This window comes from Malaclemys terrapin, chromosome 6 (assembly GCF_027887155.1).
Source record: "Malaclemys terrapin pileata isolate rMalTer1 chromosome 6, rMalTer1.hap1, whole genome shotgun sequence".
NCBI classification, from domain to species: domain Eukaryota; kingdom Metazoa; phylum Chordata; order Testudines; family Emydidae; genus Malaclemys; species Malaclemys terrapin.
Genome location: NC_071510.1, coordinates 13,578,306 through 13,600,486, shown reverse-complemented (window position 1 = coordinate 13,600,486; position 22,181 = coordinate 13,578,306). Strand labels below are relative to the sequence as shown.

At 45.4% G+C, this 22,181-nt stretch overlaps 1 protein-coding gene across 4 annotated transcripts in view; it reads left to right on the top strand.

Moving 5' to 3' along the window:
• Positions 1-22,181, top strand: part of PLPPR1 (phospholipid phosphatase related 1) — a 201,517-nt gene that overhangs the window by 133,148 nt on the left and 46,188 nt on the right. For all 4 annotated transcript variants that reach the window (XM_054032378.1, XM_054032377.1, XM_054032374.1 and 1 more), the window contains exon 3: positions 4,795-4,983. In XM_054032378.1, coding sequence (XP_053888353.1) covers positions 4,795-4,983 — 189 coding nt within the window. The remainder of the gene's footprint in view (positions 1-4,794; positions 4,984-22,181) is intronic.

The window sequence follows — 22,181 nt, the reverse complement described above, 5'->3', positions numbered from 1 at the left end:
TTGGCTCATTTGCTTCCTGCGGTGCCAGAGCTCAGCCACCAGCCACTGTGCTTGGAATTCCCCATTGTGCTGGATTCTGTCAGGTGGAAGGGGGAGCACTTGGGTTAATATTGACTCTATAAGTGTTAAGTGGATATATCACTGGGTGGTAAGATGCACATAGAGTAGAAGACAATCCAACCCATCCCCCCCTTCTACCTACTGTCCTAGTGTCAATGCTGATTCCTAGGGCGATGGGGTATCTAGTGAGAAGAGAAAAACAATACTACAAAGCTGGCACTTCTCCCTCCTTGCCTTCTGTGCAATGCAGATCTCCCCTTGCAGATGGAGGTGAAGATCTGAACTATAGCACTGGCATTTCATCAATTCCTATCCTAGTGATCGATGTCAGCTTTCAACAGGGAAGGGTGTCCCCAATTCATGTAGAGTTAGTTCCTCTCCTAGAAGGCTGCGTTAGTGGGGCAATAAAGTGGTGAGCATCTTCGTTGTTTTCAGATCTCTGGGGAGACTTGCTCCTTTGTCAGTTATGTGGATTTCTGGTAAAGCAGATGGCTTAGCTCTCATTGGCTGCAAGGTGATTTATTGTAAAGTCTCAGATTTAAGGACTGTCACTCTGTGACACTCTGTACCTCGGGGGAACACTCTGCACCCCCATTTTCATCCTTATAATATGATTGTGTAGTATCCAATACAAAGTTTGTCATGTCGGGTGTCTTCGGAAGGCTCACTGAGCATTGTTCTTATAGTAATGTTATAGGTTGTAATTTCATGTATATAGTTACAAGGCTGAAAATGTGTCCTCATGGCTTAAAACAGGCCCAGGCAAAACTCTCCAGGAGCAGAGGGGCAGATCACACCTCATCAGGGCAGGTATGGGACAAACCCAGCCCAGCCTCACAGGAACAAAAGACACTGGCCTAGGCAGCAACAAAGAATCTGTTGGACTCTCGAGTGAGTCACCCCCTTCCTTTGGTCAGTTTGGGACTGCGATGAGGTAATGCTCACCTGACCCTGAAGAGGGGGGGCAAAGCCAAGAGGGAAGAAAGAACATGATAAAAGGGAGAGACGTTTGCCATGCTCTCTCTCTTCCATCTCCATCTACAACCACCACCACCAAGCAACTGAAGCGCTGATCAAAGGGGAGAGCCTGGCTGAAGGGCAACCAGCCAACCTGTGGTGAGAGGCATCGAAGTTTGTAAGAGCATTGAAAGTGTTAAGATCAGCTTAGAATGTGTTTTGCTTTCATTTCATTTGACCAAATCTGACTTGTTGTGCTGTGACTTATAATCACTTAAAATCTGTCTTTTGTAGTTAATAAATTTGTTTGTTTATTCTACCTGAAGCAGTGCGTTTGGTTTGAAGTGTGGCAGACTCCCTTTGGGATAACAAGCCTGGTACATATCAATTTATTTGTTAAATTGATGAACTCATATAAGCTTGCAGCATCCGGTGGGCATAACTGGACACTTCCACAAAGAGCCATTTACAAGCTGTTTGTGCATCGATCTAGCTCCTGGCCTGACCTTGAGTCTAGATGCCTCTGACATTAGAAAGTTTATTGAAAGTTAGGAAAAGTGATGATTCAGTAGGGTCATTATGACCTATGTGTTTTGTAAAAGTTAGTTATAAAAGATTAGCTAATAGAGTGTACTTTGGAGCAGTCCTCTGAAGCCATCTTGAGAGATGTTTTTCTTGATACCCTTTCTCCGCGGTGGGTGAGCAACTGTCCACTGAGAACCTGTTGTTAATTACTCAATACTGTTCCAGATGTTAGGTAAATATCTGGGATGTTCTAAACCTATTGCTTATGTTTGTGTGGGCTTAAATCTAATAAACTGCAGTGTTAGACAAGAGCATGCTGACTTGCATTTAATCCTTGATCAGACAGAATCACTGAGTTCTTGTTGATTTATTCTTAACACCACCTAGAGCAAAATAGTTTAGTTGCCCCTGTTGGGGGTTCTGAAAACCCCGGTAACAACATAGCCTCTTTTTTAAAGGCTTACTCAAATGGAAGGAAATTTGGTAATTAATCCTTATAATTAGGGACCTACCAAATTCATGGTCCATTTGGGTCACTTTCACAGTCATAGGATTTAAAAAATCATAAATTTCATGATTTCAGATATTTATATCTGAAATTTCACGGTGTTGTCATTGTAGGGGTCCTGACCCAAAAGGGAGTTTTGTGGGGGGGGAAGCGGGGGGTGTTACAAGGTTCTTGTAGAGTAATTGCAGTACTGCTACCCTTACTTCTGCGCTGCTGCTGGCAGTGGCAATGCCTTCAGAGCTGGTTGGCCAGAGAGCGGCGGCTGCTGGGCCGGGAGCCCAGTTCTGAAGGCAGAGCCGCCACCAGCAGCAGCGCAGAAGTAAGGATGGCATGATATGGTATTGCCACCCTTACTTCTGTGCTGTGGCTTTCTGAGCTAGGTCTTTGGTCAGCAGCCACCACTCTCTGGCCACCCACCTCTGAAGGCAGCAGCGTGGAAGTAAGGGTGGCAATACCATACCATGCCATCCTTACTTCTGTGCTGCTGCTGCTGGCGGCGGTCCTTCAGAACTGGGCTTCCGGCCCAGCAGCCACCGCTTCCAAGCCCACACAAACATAAGCAATAGGTTTAGAACATCCCAGATATTTACCTAACATCTGGAACGGTATTGAGTAATTAACAACAGGTTCACAGTGGACAGTTGCTCACCCACCGCGGAGAAAGGGTATCAAGAAAAACATCTCTCAAGATGGCTTCAGAGGACTGCTCCAAAGTACACTCTATTAGCTAATCTTTTATAACTAACTTTTACAAAACACATAGGTCATAATGACCCTACTGAATCATCACTTTTCCTAACTTTCAATAAACTTTTTAATGTCAGAGGCATCTAGACTCAAGGTCAGGCCAGGAGCTAGATAGATGCACAAACATCTTGTAAATGGCTCTTTGTGGAAGAATTGCAAGAGGGGTATATTAAATGGCTCTTCCTATAATCTTGCAACACTATATTTTTAACCCATTGCAAAGTGACTTTAAAAAAAAAAAAAAGACAAATTAAGATTTGGGTTTTATTCCTGCCCTGATTTTTTTCCCTAGCTGACTACTAAGTAAGTAGCTTTGCATTCACGACACCTCTTGAAACATACGCACAGCTAATGTGCCTCCATTGTGAAAGATGATTGTAAACAGGATCCTGGATTTTGAATTTTTGTTGCTCTGCACCTTGTGCAGGCATTTATGGCGGTACAAAGTGGGTGTGAAATGCCACCAGGTCAGCATGTGTTCATGGGCTACACACCGTGCAGGGTGATGAAGAATCAGGCCTGCTTTGTACTGAATGGTGCCTCTAGCGGTCCGGCTTTGGACTAGCCAGCTTTTGCTCCTGAATAGCTCTGATTGGTGATCAATCATACAAAGGAAAAGAGCATTTTGTGGCGCCTTTAATGTCTTCACAAGACAACATGATAATGTTAAAAAAATGATGTGCTGGATACAGGTTGTTGTGCTTAATCGGTCCCATTGCAAGCTGGCAAAGAGGCCAAGCAGCGAATGGGTTTATCCCAGTGGTTCTCAAACTTTTGTACTGGTGACCTCTTTCACATAGCAAGCCTCTGAGTGTGACCCTCCTTATAAATTAAAAACACTTTTTACATATTTAACACCATTATAAATGCAGGAGGCAAAGCGGGGCTTGGGGTGGAAGTTGACAGCTCGTGACCCACCACGTAATAGCCTTGCGACCCCCAGTTTGAGAACCCCTGGTTTATCCTCTCACTTCTGTGGCATAATCCCTCCTGGTCAGGGCTGAGGGAAGTGGGGGTCAGCAATTTGGGGAGGAGCTTACACTGCTGTGGCCCTGTCAGATCTGTTTGGGGATAAATAGAAGGCTTCAGTCTCCAGGGCTGCCAAGCCAGCAGAGTTCACCAGCAATACATTATCAAACATTACAGTGAAACAAAAAATGAGACTAGGATGGATCCTGGTGCAATAAGCATGTTTGAAGGACCTGACTCAGCCCAGGGTCTATGCTGGAGCAGACCCTGAAAGGGATCCTAGTAGTACAAAAGTTTGCTAGGAAAGGGAAGGAGGGGCTGTAGAAAGCGTGAAGCCCGGAGCAGAGAAGTGGTCACAGAATTTGCTGCTGGGTCTGGGAAGCAGGCTGGGTCCATTGTTCCCCTTGGCAGATTTTGGGCTCCTCCTGAATAGATTTTTAAAGTTTCCCTTCTAAGTGGCAGCTCCATGAAAAGGCAAACTCGAGATTGTGCTTTACCTGGAGAGTAGTCCCCATTCTGGGCCACACGGGGCTTCATTGGACTAGCACGGTATATACTCTCCCCTGCCCTCGCTGAATTCCGCCGGCTTTTGGTCCCCACAACCCTTGTTCTTTCAAAAGCCCCCTCCCCACCCCTCACCCCCCGCCAGTATGCGCTGATTTTTAGGTTGTTGCCGCCAAAGTCTATGGTGCTGCCTGCTGTCCTGTTAGTTTGCATGGAACGTCGCTGCTGGTGACACTCGTACGCCTTTTGATAAAGTAGCCGCCAAAGCGCCAGTCCCTCTGTGAGCCATGCTGCAGACCCACTTCGATCTGAGACATTCATTAGTGTCGTTTGCCAAAAGGTTTATGTAACAGATGTTACAAAGCAGAGAGCGAGAGAGAGAGAGACACACACACAGAGCAATACTGGAAGAGCTGTTGGGGTGATGGAGGGAGGATATTCCGTGGGACTAAAGTAGCTCAGAGACACAGCTGCATCTGCTAAACAGCAACTAATGTCTCTGTGTGACCATGCTGTATTTTCAGCTTGTCATCATGGCTGGGACCGTTCTGCTCGCCTACTACTTCGAGTGCACTGACACTTTCCAGGTGCATATCCAGGGTTTCTTCTGTCAGGATGGAGATTTGATGAAGCCTTACCCAGGAACGGAGGACGAGAGCTTTATTTCACCTCTGGTGCTGTATTGTGTGCTGGCTTCGACCCCGACAGCTATTGTAAGTATAAAAACACTTTCATTCTTCAATGCTGATGCAGAAAAAGAAAGAAAAAATCCCTGTAATCCCTGATTTTTCCTTTTCCCCTCTCTTCTTTTCAACTGTAGTTGATGTATGTTTCTGTTGTGGCAAAACAAAGAGAGCAGACTCATAAAATCCACATCAGTTATCCACAGAGGTTCTGGTTAATTCTAATACTTAAAAAAAAGCAAGATGAAGCTGCCTTCAGTTTAAGAATGTACAGTAACTAGCTCACTTTAATAGTTGGCTATGAACTGCATGGTTTCCAGAGAGGCCCCAAATGCAAAGATTATGTGTTCTTGGCAATAAAATAACCGTAATAAGATTTGAATCAGATCTGAAATGATACAGCCAGGACTATTTGCTGCTTTTCTGAAAGGACTGCTGAGGGCTCAGATGAGGGGAAAACTGCTCTATAACAGTTTCTAGTTATTGACAAGTGCAAATGTGCTTTATTTTTATGACAGGTTTCAGAGTAGCAACCATATTAGTCTGTATCCGCAAAAAGAAGAGGAGTACTTTATTTTTATGTGTGTCACTCTCTCTCACGCACACATAGTGAACTCTCTTCTTTACCTATTTTTCTTTTATGATCCCACAAAACAATAAAAACAGCCCCCATGCTAAAGCTGTTTTCAAGTTGCAGGACACCAAAAGCTCTAAACTGCTTCTTAAAGTCACTCTAACCTGACAACATTGTGTTTCTTCTTTTTGTGCACAAAAAATAACAAATATAATTAATAGCCAGCTTTGTTAATAATCTAGCTAAATGAATGCAATTTAATTAGATATTATCCATTTGTGTGTCTTTTTTCCTGCAAAGTTATTAACTCGTATATGTGAATCTTTAAGATGGGCGATTGCAGAAGTGTATGTCATTAAATTTCTTGGGGTTTCTTTTTAGTCTATTGCAACTTTGGGATCGTAATTGAACTAATAGCAGACACAGACAATACAAAAAATAATCAGAAATATAAGAGGAAGACTTTCAAAAGTGGCTAAGGGATTTAGGTGCCCAAGTCCTACTGAAAGCCAATGGGACTTTTATGTCTAATTCCCTTAGGCACTTTTGAAAATATTCCTTACTAGCAGTTTTATTTTCTGCATTAGCACTCCAAGCTCAATAGGTAATTTGACTTGGTCGAGTTCACTTAATGCTGCACCAATTTCAGGGTTTGCAAATGAAGGAGTTGCATTGAGACCAGGGAATGTTGTTGCTTTACACCCATCCTTTCCCACCAAAATGCATTTTGTGCCATCTAGGGAAGTAGCTTTTGGAAAGCAGTGTTTGGACAGGGAGGTTTAATGCAGTCCTCGCTATGGATTTGATACTGCACAATTGAACTCAATGGGAGACTTGTCTTTGACTTCAGGGGAACAGGTTCTGGCATGAGATGGCCAAGTATTAGTACAATGCTGCTCTCTGGGAACTTTTTCCCTTGGGAGTCTTCATGTGAGCAGGACAAAGTTGCTGTGGCATTTTAAATGTTGTTTCACTGGGGGAACATTTTCCCTCCACCTCAAAGGTCAGTGACAGAGCTTTCTTTCCTCAGGGGCCCTCAGCTACCTTCCTTGGCCAAGAAAGGCTGAGTGGGGTTATCTTTGGAGTCCTTCAGAGCTGATCCTTCCTCAATCACACACTAATGTGATGTCCTTCTGCTGCCATTGTAGCATACATAGCCCTTGCCAGCCCAGGGAATGGAAGATCAGGCCTGGGAGTCAAACTCAGAGCTATTGGACCAGCCATCTGAAGCCTGTTTTGTCTCATATTCAGTATATTCTGGTGTCTAGCACTGGGTTCTCTTTCCCAGCTAATCCCGAAACAAAGCATGTGCCAGGGGCTGTCTCATTTCTTCAAACTTCAACGTGTCAAAGTCAGACTCAGGACTCACAATTTGTCAGACCACTCTGTTTATTAGCAAAGGCGCTCTGCTAACACACCCAGAAAATGTGAGCCCCATACAAGGCTCAAACCACCTTATTTATACTGAGAAAAGGGCGCGAAATTAACAAGATTACAAAAGGAGCAGAACTGATAAGTTTACCTGGGTCTAGACACATATCTCATGTCCTTATTAACTCTCACCAATCTCCTGTTAATGTCCCACCATCAGTTTAAGTGGACCCATTGTTCAATACCTTAATGTTCCTCTTCCTGACAACTTTATCTCAACATTCCTCATTCCTGCTTTAAAGGAACATACAGCATTTCATTAATTCATTCTACTTCTACAATATAATTCATTCTACTTTCACAAATGGTTTGATCTGAGTGAGTTCAATACATTTCTAAGACATCCACACCCATTTCTTTCCGGGCCACCATTTCCTACCCACCCCCAGTACACTCAGGCAACAGGCCCGCATTCCCACTCCTAGCAGCTCTTTCTATGCACGCCTTCCTCGCACACCAACCATTAGAAGCATCATCTCTAATCAAGCCTCAGCAACCCCTGCCATACTGTGGCATCTCTAAACTGTCACCCACATCCCTAACCTGCATGACTTGGTCATTGTGCATTGCACTGCCTACCAAATCACCCTGCAATACACATCCTTCTTGTTGCTTACAGCCCTGGCAACTCTTGCAGCAGGGGCCGTGATTTGAAAGCCAGTGGAACCCACATGAGGTTCAGCCAAATGAAAGGATCCTGTCTCTTCCATTTATTCTATGGCAATTGTATCCTCACGAGAACAACCCCAATTCAGGTTTCCTTCTCAAACACCAAACTGCATCCCATTAAGAACTCCTCTGTGGCTCATTGAACAGACGATGTTCAAGGTAAAACTTTTAGGTGTGCTGGGGTTGGTTCTCCCCTCTGTGTATCTGCCTAACTCTGCTTCACATGAATGAGAGTCACAGGTGCATATAGAGAGCCATGGCCGATGCTACCATTAAGGCAAACTAGGCGGTTGCCTAGGGTGCCAAGATTTGGGGGCGTCAAAAAGCAGTGGCCCCAATTTTTTTTTACAGCGTTCCTGGCCTGGGCTGCCGGCGGCGCGCTGACACGTGCGGCTCAGACTCCTTCTCCCAGTGCAGCGGCCGCTCCACTTCTCCCGCCTCCCAGGCTTGCAGCGCCAATCAGCTGTTTGGCGCCGCAAGCCTGGGAGGGGAGGAGAATTAGAGCGGGGGCGGCGTGCTCGAGGAGGAGGCGGAGCAGAGGTGAGCTCGGGTGGGGAGCTGCCGCACGGCTCTGCGGGGGGGGGGGCCTCAGGGCGGAGGGGGGCAGGGAGCTGCCGCAGGGCTGGAGGGGCAGGCGGGGGGGGCACAAGGTGTACATTTCGACGAGGACGCGAAACTTCCTTGCACCGGCCCTGTAGAGAGTCTACACTCATTGCAGGTTAATCCACAGCTTCACTCTCGGCACTCTGCTATCAAGAGCAATCATTGCCCACAGCCAGGCCTATGGAGAGTGCATTAAAATCAAGGGTAATGTCAGTCCTCTTTTATAGCAATGATCCTCACAAGTGAGATTATTGCTGCTGTTCTTACAAGATGATCTGCAGGATCATTTGATAAGAGCTGTCTGCACTGGGTGGGGGGGGCTAGTAGACACTACCCCACTTCAGATTAACCCATAAACCATGAACAATGTGCTGCTTCAGGCTTACCAAACACACTGCATGCGCTTGTAAGCGGAGTCCAAGTCAGAGCAATGGGTCAGTTAGACTAAGAGGATTTATTACTGTGAATCTGATTTGCCCTATTTTATCACAGTGCCAGCACCACATGGCATGAGGGAAATAACTATTAACCCAGCTTCTTGGCATCTCAAAGAAAAACAACTAGAGAGAGTTGGGTAAAACCACACACCTACCCTAGTGCGTACACTGGTATACAGCAGCCAGGCATGCTTGGGTGCGGTCCCACATGCACATGTTTGAAAGTCCTAATTCTAGTGCAGCTTTGAAATGTTGCAGGATTTGAAGGGAGCGTGTTAGCGAATAGGGAGCATCTTGTGGAAAGTTTGTTTTGTTTGGGGTTTCTTTTTGCAATCCAAGTTGGAATCAAATGGCTGTGACTACGGGTGGCAAAATGCATGCATAAATCTATGTACCCCCAAGCAAATCAAACGCTTATCAGAAACACTCTTTTCATTTAGTAACATGCCGTGTGCTTTTAGCTGTCTAGTACCTGCAACATGAATGAGACTCCCCTGCTTCTGCTCTCGTTAAAACTTGCTGTTGTGCAAGTGGATCCATTAAGCTATTTTCCCTGCTGCACTGAATGTTTAATCACTAGGCTCCTGCGTGACAAACATCTTTTGATGTAATATCTGACGTAACCTTTTGCTGTCAGGAAGTCCCTGCAAGGGGAAGTGCTTGCCTCTCATTGGGTCACAGTTAAATAAATAAAAGGTACACACACTGGTCTCAAATCTCAGAAATGCATTTTTCACCCCAGTGTTCCATTGAGGATAGTTCAAAGGGTTTCATCTTGCTGTACTCAGTTGTCATTGGAGACTCTGAGTGCAGTGAAATTAACATCTTCCCTGTAAAGCAGCAGAAAAGTAGTGAATGAAATGGTAATTTGCACCCAAAGAAGGACAGGGTGGCTTTTTTCTATTCCAAAGCAACTGCTGGCATTTTTATTTCTGATTTAATAACTTGCCCTCCTCCGGATCGCAAATCTTCACCTCTTGAGTCTTAACATTTCCTTTAGCTTTGGTGTAGAAGAATCGTTCCTGGAGTCATGTTAACAGGAATTGTGTTTGTTTTACATGCTACTTGCAGTGCTAGATAGTTCCTGGCACAGTGAAAAGCTCAACAAGACAGCAGGGTTGCATCCTCATCTGATGTAAATGGGGCCAGCTCCGTTGACATCAGTGGCGCGACACCGATGAACAGCAGCCCGACTGCGCAATTTAGTTTTGCGGAGGGGCCCCATAGTGTGGGACTCTGGGCAATTGCCCTGCTTGCCACTGCCTAACGCCAGCCCTGATTCTCGAGTAACACAGAGCACTGGGCTGGTGTAGCCGTTTTTGTTGTCAGAAGCGGGTTGCAGTGCAGTGAAGTTTGAGAACCACTGGGATAGATGTTAGGAAAAACTTTCTAACTAGAGTTCTGAACTAGGTAATAAAGTTCTGAAATAGGTTTCTAATGGAGGTTATGGAATCTCTGTCATTAGAGGTTTTAAAGAACAGGATGGACAAACACCTGTCAGGAATGGTCTAGGTTTACTTGGTCCTCCTTCAGCACAGGGGGCTGGACTTGATGACCTCTTGAGGACCCTTCTAGCCCAACATTTTTATGATTCTATATTAGTGACCTCCTCATAGAGCTTAATGTGTGTGGGTAAATAGGCTAGCACTCTATTGTCTGTGGAATCCTCCGTTCCTCTCTACAGTGTTTCTATCCTCTTCTTGCAAACTTCCTTCTTCACTGAACCATGCCTTGAAGAGATTGCAGTGTACAAAGTCCGAATGCTGCTTGCCATAGCGCCGTAAGTCTCCATCAGGTATTTCTGTCCTGGACTGAAGTTGACATACACAGAAATCACTGCACATTCAGAGAGCCAAATGTTTTTAAACTCTCAAATTAGATGCTGCGGAGTTCTAATAATCCAAATGACACTAACCAACCTTTCACGCCAGTGATTTAATGGACAGATGTCCCTAGGGAAGAGACAAAGTGGCTGTGGGGATGCTAACATCATTTTCAGAGCTGTGTTTTCAAAATGAGAACTGTGTATTTGAGATATATAGGATACGTACCTCATAATCTTAGCTGGCTTTCCAGTGATGGGAATCCTAAAAATCAAGGGTATCATAAAAAAAATCAGTGCAATTCATCTGCATGTATAATCCACACCCACGCAGCGTGGCACTCTGTCCCTCCTAGTGGTGGCTGGGTCACATATAAAAGTTGATGAGCCTGCTACAGCTTTGACTAACAGAGTTGGTTCATAGAATCATAAAAGATTCAGGTTGGAAGAGACCTCAGGAGGTCATCTAGTCCAACCCCCTGCAAAATGCAGGACCAAAATCAACTAAATCATTCCAGTCAGGGCTTTGTCAAGCCAGGCCTTAAAAACCTCTAAAGATGGAGATTCCACCACCTCCCTAGGGAATCCAGTGCTTCACCACCCTCCTAGTGAAATAGTTTTTCCTAATATCCAACCTTGACCTCCCCCACTGCAATTTGACACCATTGCTCCTCGTTCTGTTATCTGCCACCACTGAGAACAGCCGAGCTCCATCCTCTTTGGATGTTGAAGGCTGCTATCAAATCCCCCCTCACTCTTTTTCTCTGCAGACTAAATAAGCCCAGTTCCCTCAGTCTCTTCTCATAAGCCATGTGCCCCAGCTCCCTAATCATTTTCGTTGCCCTTCACTGGACTTTCCCCAATTTGTCCACATCCTTTCATTAGTGGGGGCCCCAAAACTGGACGCAGTGCTCCAGATGTGGCCTCACCAGTGCCGAATAAAGGAGAATAATCACTTCCCTCATTTGGCTGGCAGTGCTCCTACTAATGCAGCCCAATATGCCCTTAGGCATCTTGGCCACAAGGGCAAACTGCTGACTCATATCCAGCTTCTCATCCACTGTAATCCCCGGGTCCTTTTCTGCAGAATTGGCACTGAGCCAGTCCGTCCCCAGCCTGTAGCAGTGCATGGGATTCTTCCATCCTAAATGTACTTGTCCTTGTTGAACCTCATCAGATTTCTTTTGACCCAATCCTCCAATTTGTCTAGGTCACTCTGGAGCCTATTCTTACCCTCTAGCATATCTTCCTCTCCCCCCAACTTAGCATCATTCTGAGGGTGCAATCCATCCCATCATCCAGATCATTAATGAAGATGTTCAACAAAACTGCCCCAGGACCGACCCTTGGGGCACTCCACTTGATACCAGCTGCCAACTAGACATCGAGCCGTTAATCACTACCCATTGAGTCAGCTTTCTATCCACCTGATAGTCCATGAATCCAATCCCTACTTCTTTAACTTGCTGGCAAGAATACTGTGGGAGACCGTATCAAAAGCTTTGCTAAAGTCAAGGTATATCATGTCCACCACTTTCCCCATATCCACAGAGCCAGTTATCTCATCATAAAAGGCAATCAGGTTGGTCAGGCATGACTTGCCCTTGATAAATCCATGTTGACTGTTCCTGATCACTTTCCTCTCCTCCAAGTGCTTCAAAATGGATTCCTTGAGGACCTGCTCCATGATTTTTCCAGGGACTGAGGTGAGGCTGACTGGTTTGTAGTTCCCCAGATTCTCCTTCTTCCCTTTTTTAAAGATGGGCACTACATTTGCCTTTTTCCAGTTGTCCAGGACCTCCCCCATTTGCCACAAGTTTTCAAAGATAATGGCCAATGGCTCTGTAATCACATCAGCCAATTCCCTCTGCACCCTCGGATGCAGCACATCCAGCCCCAGGGACTTGTGTGGATCCAGCTTTTCTAAATAGTCCTTAACCTGTTCTTTCACCCCTGAGGGCTGCTCACCGCCTCCCCATACTATCCTGCCCAGTGCAGCAGTGTGGGAGCTGACCTTGTCTGTGAAGACCCAGGCAAAAAAAAAAGCATTGAGTACTTCAGCTTTTTCCACATCATCTCTCACTAGGCTGCCTCCCCTATTCAGTAAGAATCTCTTAGTGCTTGGTTCTTTTAGCTCAGGGAGTAGAGGCTCATGCTTTAAATTCTAAGGTCCCAGGTTTGATCCCCTCTGCCATTGACCTAGCCCGGGACATCACGTTGCACATCTATAAATATGGTATATACATAAAGTAGATTTCAGCACCCTCCATCCCTTGATGCATGAGACCTATGTAGCAACAGGACAAAAAGATGGTTCAGGCCATTTTACTGCCCTTCAAAACTAATTTCCAAAATATGGGATGACTGTGATTGGGCGAAACTCTAGCCTATGCCAAATAATCATTACAGAATTCAAGACTTCTACTTACACTGGCCTGTCCATTATGGTTTGACTGTTTGGACGGAGAACTTATTTCAAAAAGAGAAAGTTCTATGCTGAACTGAATTTGGGGTTGCAATAGGAAATTTTAAGCAGACAGGTGTTTTTTTTAAACAAGTTTAAGTAGTGTCCTTAGCATTTTCATATCATCTCTAGTTTTCTTGGTGGGGAAAAAAGCAACCTTTGTGTGAATGGATTGCACAGGCCAAAAGGGATGAGGATGACATTTCCATGTAGTATTCGGTCAAGCCAATCTCTAAATCCAGTGATGATCAAATGTGTACAAGGCAGGAAGAAACCCTGTGCAGCTTTCCCCCTAACCCTTGAATCTGTTCCAGAATGATTGAAAATGTGCTCCTTTGAAATGTGTTGTCTCTCCTTCCTGACTTGTGTTGGTTTATTAGAACCGTATTATTATAGTGATTTATTTCTAAAAGAGAAGCCAGGAAAATCCTGCATTGTGTTGGCTGAGTCCTCCTCTGGCTGCTCGGCAACAGATGCTGAGGAAACCAAAAGGGAGTTAATTCAGCTCAGGGTTGTTTTACAGTAACATCCGCCCAGATTTTCAGGCAGAAATCCCTGAGCACCAGAGAACTCCAGTGCCAGCGCAAGTTGTGAGGGTAAAGTAGAGGGCTGACAATTCTCTGTGGAAAGGGGAAACGTGTGCCTGCAGCATCTGCTCCACACCGTCATCCTTGTAGAAAAATCTGGCCCTTTTTTCTCTGTGGTATTGTGTAATACAGAGCTTTCCAGTGTCTCTCATTTCACTCCCCAAGTTCTCTCTGTTCCACATAAATGTTGGTTCCTCTGACTTCCAGTGTTGGGAAATGATTTACACCAGAAATGCAGAACAATGAGGTTACTGAGACAGGAGGAAGGAATTCTCCAGCATTTCAGGTTTCCCTCATAAGCAATCTGTGTCTCCTAGGGTTGTCAACTGTCTAGTCACACAAACACAAACACCCTTGCCCCGCCCCTTCCCCGAGAACCCATCCCTGCCCCGCCCCTTCTCTGAGGCCCCGCCCCATTCCCTCCATCCCTCATCCCTGTGCCGTTTGCTCTCCCTCACCCTCACTCACTTTCACTGGGCTGGCGTCGAGGGGTTCGGAGTGTGGGAGGGGGCTCTGGGCTGTGCCAGGGGCACGGGGTTGGGATGCAGGAGGGGATGAGGGGTGAAAGCTCTGGGAGGGAATTTGGGTGCTGGAAGGGGCTCAGGGCAGGGGTTGGGGTGCGGGAGGGGGTGAGGGGTGCGGAGTCCAGCCAGGCAGCACTTACCTTGGGCAGCTCCCGGGCGGTGGTGCAGCGGGGCTAAGGCAGGCTCCCTGCCTGCCCTGGCTCCACACTGCTCCAGGAAGCAGCTGGCAGCCCAGCGGCCCTGGTCGGGGGCAGGTGTCTCCACGCGCTGCTCACACCCCGAGCACCGACTCTGCGGCTCCCATTGGCTAAGAACTGTGGCCAATGGGAGCTGCAGGGATGGAGCCTGCCTTACCCTGCTGTGTTGCCAATTGTACCCTCCACGCGCCGCTCCCAGAGTGGCCAGCATGTGCCTGTGGCCCCTGGGGGGGGCAAAGGGAGCTGCGCGCTGCCCCTGCCTGCAGGCACCGCCCCCGCAGCTCCCATTGACCCCAGTTCCTGGCCAATGGGAGCTGCGGAGTCAGGGCTTGGGGTGCAGGCAGTGCACAGAGACCCCTGCCCTCCGCCCTACCCCCGCAGGAGTAGATATTAAGGGGTACATATTGTTGTCTAAACATTTTTAGGCAAAAAAAATCACTTTTCAACCAAAACAGAAATGTTCATGGAAAAGTGTAAGTTTGAACATTTTCCAGTTTTCCAACCAAAAACAAACTTTTTTTTGAAAAGTGAAACTTTTTTTTTTTTCCAGTCTAAAACCCAAAATAATGCTTGCAGGAAATTTCAGGATAAACAAATGATATTTTCCACATGCAAAAATTGCTGCTTTTCGACCAGGTCTGTTAAGGAGAGGAGAATCCAGGTCCAAAGAGACTTGCACAACAAGACAGTGACAGACGGATGTAAATAACTCATCTCTCCCAATTCAGTCTCCTCTTCTAATCACCTGGGGCTTATCAAGTCCATGTGTACATGGCTGTGCAAGAAGCAAGACACTGGAAAATCGGGCTTGGTATCAGGCTTAGCATCTCGATAGAAAGACCAGTGTAATGCGCCAATAATTGTTTCCTGCAATAATTCTTTTCCATACTTGCCCTAAAATAGATTATGGATTTCTTTGTCACGGCCTCTTTTATTTTCAAATAATTGTGTCATAAATGGAACACAAAGGGAAGAATTCAAATTTTGGTTCTGTTCTCATCTATGGGATCAATGGATCCCTGGATAGATTTGCCCTGCAGTGTTCAACTGACTGTCATACTTCATTTTCACATGTAATTAAAGGCACAAGACTGTAGACATACCTATTGAAGCTAAGCCGGGTCGTCCTGGGTGACAGTAAGGGTGGGAGATCTCCAGAGACCAACTCAGGTGATGCACTGACTGGTATTGGGAACTGACTCTTCCCTCTCAATCAATATTGAATCTGTGTCCAGGCCTAAGACCTAATCCATGGTACTATTGTTGTTGTTGTTTATTTGTATTATTGTAGTGCCTACTAGCCCGAGTCAGAAACCAGGACCTAGGTGGAAGAAAAAGATGCTGTCTTTTGGAGGGGATATAAAGGCCGGGTGCTGACCATTTGTGCTCTCAAAATCCCATGCTATTTTTCACAAGAGCAGATGTGCAGTGTTATGGCAAATTCTGTGGGCCCTATGTTAAGAATTGATGAGGTTGGTAAAGCGCTTTGGTGTCCTTCTCGATGAAAAGGGCTATGTGAGTAGAAATCATCAGTCATGGTTTCAGTACTTTTCATACTCATTGATAGTCTCATCATCTGGGTGTGAGTTGAGGGAGAATGGAGCTCCTCTTCTGAATGTAGTTTAACAAAGATACACCTCTACCCCGATATAACGTGACCCGATATAACACGAATTCGGATATAACCTGGTAAAGCAGCGCTCCGGGGGGGCGGGGCTGCGCACTCCGGCAGATCAAAGCAAGTTTGATATAACACAGTTTCACCTATAACGCGGTAAGATTTTTTGGCTCCTGGGGCAGCATTATATCGAGGTAGAGGTGTATTAGCTTAATACACATAGGGAGAAAAAATAAGGAAACCGGTGCTTCCTCTTGTTCAGTGTTTGCTACAAGAGACTTGCTTATGGAATGTTAAGTATCCTTGGATCTCGCAACAAAATTATAGGTAGCAGATACAAAAGCTAATTGATAGCTCTTTAAAAGTGCAAATTGTCTTATTCTTAAAAGCAACCGTTGAGGAGATTTTCAAAACTGCCTAAGGGAATTAGGAATACAGATCCCAATGAAAGCCGGTGGAATTTGTGATGGGGCATTTACCCCACACAGGCTCTAAGAGGGTTAATGTGGACCTAAGAGGCCAATTAACATACCAGGCTGGACCTGGAGGGAGAGCCAGGCTTAACTGAGGATGAAGCAGAGCTGTGGAAGGGCTAGGATAAGAGTTTGAGCAGAGGGAAGGTGCAGGGAGAGAGTCTGCCGTCGCTCTCCCGGACTAGAAACAGTAGAGACACCCAGGAGACAGGAGGTCTCTGGGGAAGGCCGACTGAAAAAAGGCCACTGGGATGGAATGAATCCTATGATGGGCCCTGGAAAGGGGGCCAGGCACAGAGAATCAACCCTTCCAGCAGAGAAAGGAGCTAGGGGGGACTCGGCAGCAAGCCAGGGGACTGAGACTCAGAAGAGAGGCTGTGTTAAGCACCCGCTGCAGGGAAGCAACACAAGGGACTCGGAAGTTACTCAGGGAAACAGCAGCAGCACATCTGAAGGAGCAGACCTAGCTGCTTAATACAGAGTCCCTGCGTCAGAACCCAGAGCAAGGGGTGGGCCTGGGTTTCCCTACCAGCCACAAGGAAGGGGTGTACAAGCCCAAGGTGGGAGCTGAAGACTGATCCTGAAGGAGAGGCCAAGAAATAGCCCATGAGCGGTGGAAGAATCTCTTGTGTTGGGACACTTCTAGACTTGTCATTGTACGTTTGTTACCCCAGAAGGGGTGGATTTAAATCATGATCTGGCCGGAGGGCTGCGTTACAGCAAGAGAGACCACCGCAATGCTGGAGCATCCATCGGCAGGGGGCACCGGATGGAAACGGAGCCATTATGCCACTCCCGGCCACGAGGAGATGGTGCTCGGGGCTGAGTGAACCCCCCTCTCGGTGCTCCTCAATCTGTTAGACACTCTTGAAAATGTGCCACTGTGTAAATGACGATAAACAAACTGGAGCCATGAACCACTTTACAGCACCTGGGTGGGGGTGATGGTTGCAACTGGACTCATGCACATCCTGAGGGATCAAGTATCAGAGGGGTAGCCGTGTTAGTCTGAATCTGTAAAAAGCAACAGAGGGTCCTGTGGCACCTTTAAGACTAACAGAAGTATTGGGAGCATAAGCTTTCATGAAAGAAGTGAGGTTCTTACCCACGAAAGCTTATGCTCCCAATACTTCTGTTAGTCTTAAAGGTCCCACAGGACCCTCTGTTGCTTCATCCTGAGGGATGTGAGAGAGCGAATGTGCTTGAGTATTTGAGCCACAAGGAAAGCAAAAATTGCTGGATCACTTGCTGGCTTTCAGTCATCTTTCCTTCACTTAAAGTTAAACCAGCTGCAGTGACTTGGAAAAGGTCACATTGCAATGGTTGTGTCTGTTTGCATGGCTTTGCTTGACAAGACAGATTTGTTCCAGGGAAGGTAATTTTTCAAAGCTTGAGGGTGGTGGTTGCATGGGGTCTTAAATATTGGTTGATTGAGGCTGAGAACACAGTAACTTTCAGCAGTTTGAATCCTTCCTTTCCCTTTTCCTTGCTGATTTGCTCACAGTTTGCCTCGTAGGGTATGTCCTTCTCCTATGGGATACGTTCCTCCACTGCAAATCGAGTGCTGTGCTCTTGATTAATTTAGTTCATTCTGCTGTTGTATTCTGGCATTAAAAATGCATCTGCGCAAATTTTCCTATACACTAAATTCAGTCAACATCCCACAGCACTTAGTTGCTTCATGCCTTGAATTGATAGCTGGTGAGGTGTACGGTCCGTGTCAGCATCTCATTGAAAGGGAGGAAGGATGATTAGGGTGCTACTGCGGAACTCCGGAGACCAGCATTCAGTTCCTTACTCCACCACAGACTTCCTGTATGACTTCAGGCAACTCTCTTTACCTCAGTTCCCCTTCTGTATCATGGGGATAACAGTGCTTCCCCACCTCACAGGGGTGTTGTCAGGATACCTATGTTAAAAGATGGCGAGGCTCTTGGATACTGCGGTGATGGAGACTATGTAAGTACCTAACAGAGAGAGCTCTCAAAGGCTGCGAGAGTCTGTGTGGTGTAGGTCCTTCCTTTTATTTTTGTCTGTTTTTCTGGTGAGAGCTGGTAAAGGATGTTTTTTTAATAAACAGACTTTAAGACAATTCCAAATTAGGGCAAAATTTTAGTACCAGATCTGCCCTCGATGGATCTCAGTTGACTTTCTGTCCTCTCTGCATGTGTTTAAATCTTATTAACATAAGTATAATGATTTGTGTCCAGCATCCTTCAGACAAACCGTATGCCCCCCCATACATACACGTTTGCAGAGTTAAATAATAGAATGACTGCGATAAATAATAGCTGAGGGAGAGATGTAAGGAAGGGAGGGGAAGAGGGTATGTTTTCAGCTGAGGTTTGAAATGAGATGGAGATTAAGGGAGGTGGAGAGAGAGAGGAAGTTTGTTCCAAATGAAGGCTCTTGCATCTCGCATGCTGAGTGTGTGTAGAGGAACACAGAGGAGACCAGTGCTAAATGAGCAGAGAGAGGAGTCTTTTCAGATAGGCTGGAGTGAGCCAATAGTGGTTATGAAGAGCAAGGAGAGTGATTCTAAATTGGACCCTGAAGCAAAAGGATAGACAGTGAAGTAGGGTGAGACGCCAGGCAGCAGCATGGTGCCTGCTGGGACTTGGCTAAAAGGGAGTTTGTTCAGGGAAGTCAAGATACAAGCAAGGCATGGAAGAAGACTTCAGCAAAGGCAGAGTTGAGGCTGATATACAGACATGGAAAATGGTGGGCTTATTTGGGGTTAAGCCTGATGCCAACTTTATGGACAGTAGAGGCAAATAAGAGTCATTTGGCAAGAAGACAAGACCGAGGAGATGCCTACACAGCTATCTAGTAGAACTAGTTGGAAAATGGGAACACTTCCTTCTCCCCCTGTCCCCCACTGAAAAATTGAAAATTGAGAATTTTGAGCAGCTCCAGAGGCAGTTGAGGAGGATGGCACGAACCATACTGTCAAAAGCTGAGCTGAGATCAAGGGGGATGTGGAGGAGGAGAGAAATAAAATTTCAATACAAGGAGGGAGGCAATTGGCCACAGGGAGGATTGTGGTTTCCATGCTATGGCCTGTCAGATGAGAATCTGTCCAGGATATTGTTATGTGATATGTGCTTTGTTCGCTAGAGAAATGAGAGAAGGCCTCTTTATCGCTCTCTTTGCCAAGAAAGGAGAGGTTAGAGGAGGATCAGTCACTGGACAGCATGTCAGGCTCCAGGGGGAGGGAGTAAGGAATTCATTGACAATGGCAGATTTTTGACAATCGGGTAAACTCCTATATTGAAGGGAACGTTTTTGTTGACACTGGAGAGGATGGACAGAACAAAGGGCTGGGCAAACAATAGGAAATTAAGGAGGTCGTTTTCTTCTAGAACTGGCTGGTTGTAAGCAGAGTACAAGAAAGGGGAGTGCCACTCATTCAGGGCAGGAATTGTCTCCGATCTGTGTTTGCACAGTGCTCAGCACAATCCCTGTTGGGGGCCTATGGGCATTCCCAGAATATTTAAATATAATAATGATAATATATCAAAAGCAGAATATCAGAGCAGAGAACCAACACACACATCCTTCCCTTGTAATTGCAAGCCTTTTCAAGCTAGAGGTGTCCTCTGTTACATAATGTAGTGGTCCATGAAATAAACGTCTAATACCTGATGAGAATAGCTTCTTCTGTCTAAACTGTCAGACATAATACTTTGCTACTGATCGGTCAACGCTGCAGAATTGATTCTATTTTCTGTATGTATGTGCAGTGTTTTTGAATGCTTGCTTAAAAATGGCAGACTGCGTTTAAAAAACAGTGAGGCGATGCATTAATAACGAGATCCCCCGAAAGCAGAAATGTAAGAAAATGTACAAAGCTTATTGCAACAACCAGATATCACTGGGCACTCTATAGCTCCTGAACCTAGTCTCATAGCAATCTAACTCCATTGAATGTAGTGGCGTTACTCCAAATTTACACCAGTGTAGGTGAGATCAGTATCAGGGCCAACAATTATCTAATACCGGCTTTGTTTCCTTTTGCATACGTCACCATAGACAGCACATCATCAGTTCTTACTGCACTGAATAAAAGGCCCCACCCTCCAAGGCAATTTTCTTGTCAGCTCTACTGTTTAATTAAGTAGGAAGCTCGTGTGAAACGGCAGCTTGTAAGCCTTACTTTTTTTTTCCCAGTGGAAGTAACAGTAATAGATGCTTTATCTAGAAATATACCATACGCCAATCAAATCTGGAATTGAATTCCATTTACAATGGCCTCATTCTTGTCGAACAGTGGGTTAATATCCTGATTTAACAAGGTCCTTTCGTGCATAACTTCAAGCATGGGAGTAGTCCTGGTGAAGTCAGCAGAACTATAGAGATGCTTAAAGCTGTGCATATGCTCGAGTACTCTGCCCTATCGCAATCTGCATCAGAAATATCTACACCCGTTACACTGCTATAAAACTGGTTGGAGAGACGAATCAGGCCCATTGTGTCAAATCATTTGATGCTACCTCACACACACTATCTAACTGCTTCTTAAGTGCTATGCTAATTTGATATGCACAGAAATCCACGGGACTGTGGGTATCTAGTTTTTGCTCTTAGTCAAACTGGTCTAAATCTGGAGTAACTCTACTGAAATTAATAGATTGTTTTTAAAGGAGATGTTTTATTTTGATCAGTATTTTTGTGTTTTATACTTAGATGTCTCCTGACTGAAAACGTTTGGTTTTTTTAATCCACCTAATTGAACCTCGTCTTAAATTAGATTGGAAGCTCTACAGGTGCTGCACACATGCTTAGCACAATGGGGCCACAGTAATGACTGGGGCTTCTGGGTACTGCAGTAGCACAAATAATAGAGGGGAACAAATCATGTGTCACTTTTAAACTGTATTGGTGCTCAGGGTCTTTTACTTTCTTCCACTCTAGCTACTGAATTGAACTCTGTTGAACTACGTGCTAGCTCTGAGAGCAGATGGAATAAACTGGATAAAGACAATATTTCAATGCAGCCTCACGCTTTGGCTCTTCCCTCTCAAATTCCATTTTTAATGTGCATTTCATAACGTTGGCATCTCTAACCATCAGCGGTTAGAATTACAATGGGGCTGGGCATACCTGGCTTGAATCAATAAGGATACTCATCCAGGTTAATAAGAATAAATTATTGTTGCACTTGAAACAATATACTGTTGCCACAAGTAAAGTGGTCTAAGAGTAGTCATTTGATATTTATAGGTGAGCTCAGTGAATGTGTTTTATTATCTACTACTTGGGCCCTCTCCTAATGGCGTGGTTTCTTTCCCCACATCCTTATTAGCTCAGTTACGTAGAATTGCTGTGAGTGCACCCTTTGTATAAAGTTCATTTATGCTACTTCAGTCTGGCTTCTTTTTTCCACTGAAGTCCATTATCAATATATAATGGTCAAATTCCACTGACTTCAATGGCAGCAGAGTTAGGTGAGTAGCAAGAGCTTTTGAAAACCCAACCCAAGATAATCAGCTTCTAGTGACCCTATCTCAAATAAATTTAATGATCTCAGACTAGTTCCCATTGAAATGATGTTCATATTAATTCCAGTTAAAAAAAAAAAAAAAAAAAAAGAGGCCCACAGAATCCACAGTTGCACCAAATCTCTGTTTATTTTTGCTTGTCCTCCAATCCCCAGCATAATTTAGAGTGGTCCCAAGGCCATTCTAAGTTATGCGTAGTTGCAGTGGCTCCCAAGAGGCCTTTATGTAGCCACGTTGTACATTCCAGCCACCCTATGCTAAAGCCAGGAGGGGAGGGCATAGGAACTTCTTTGTGCCAGCTGAGGGTTCCTCCATGCCACGGGAATCC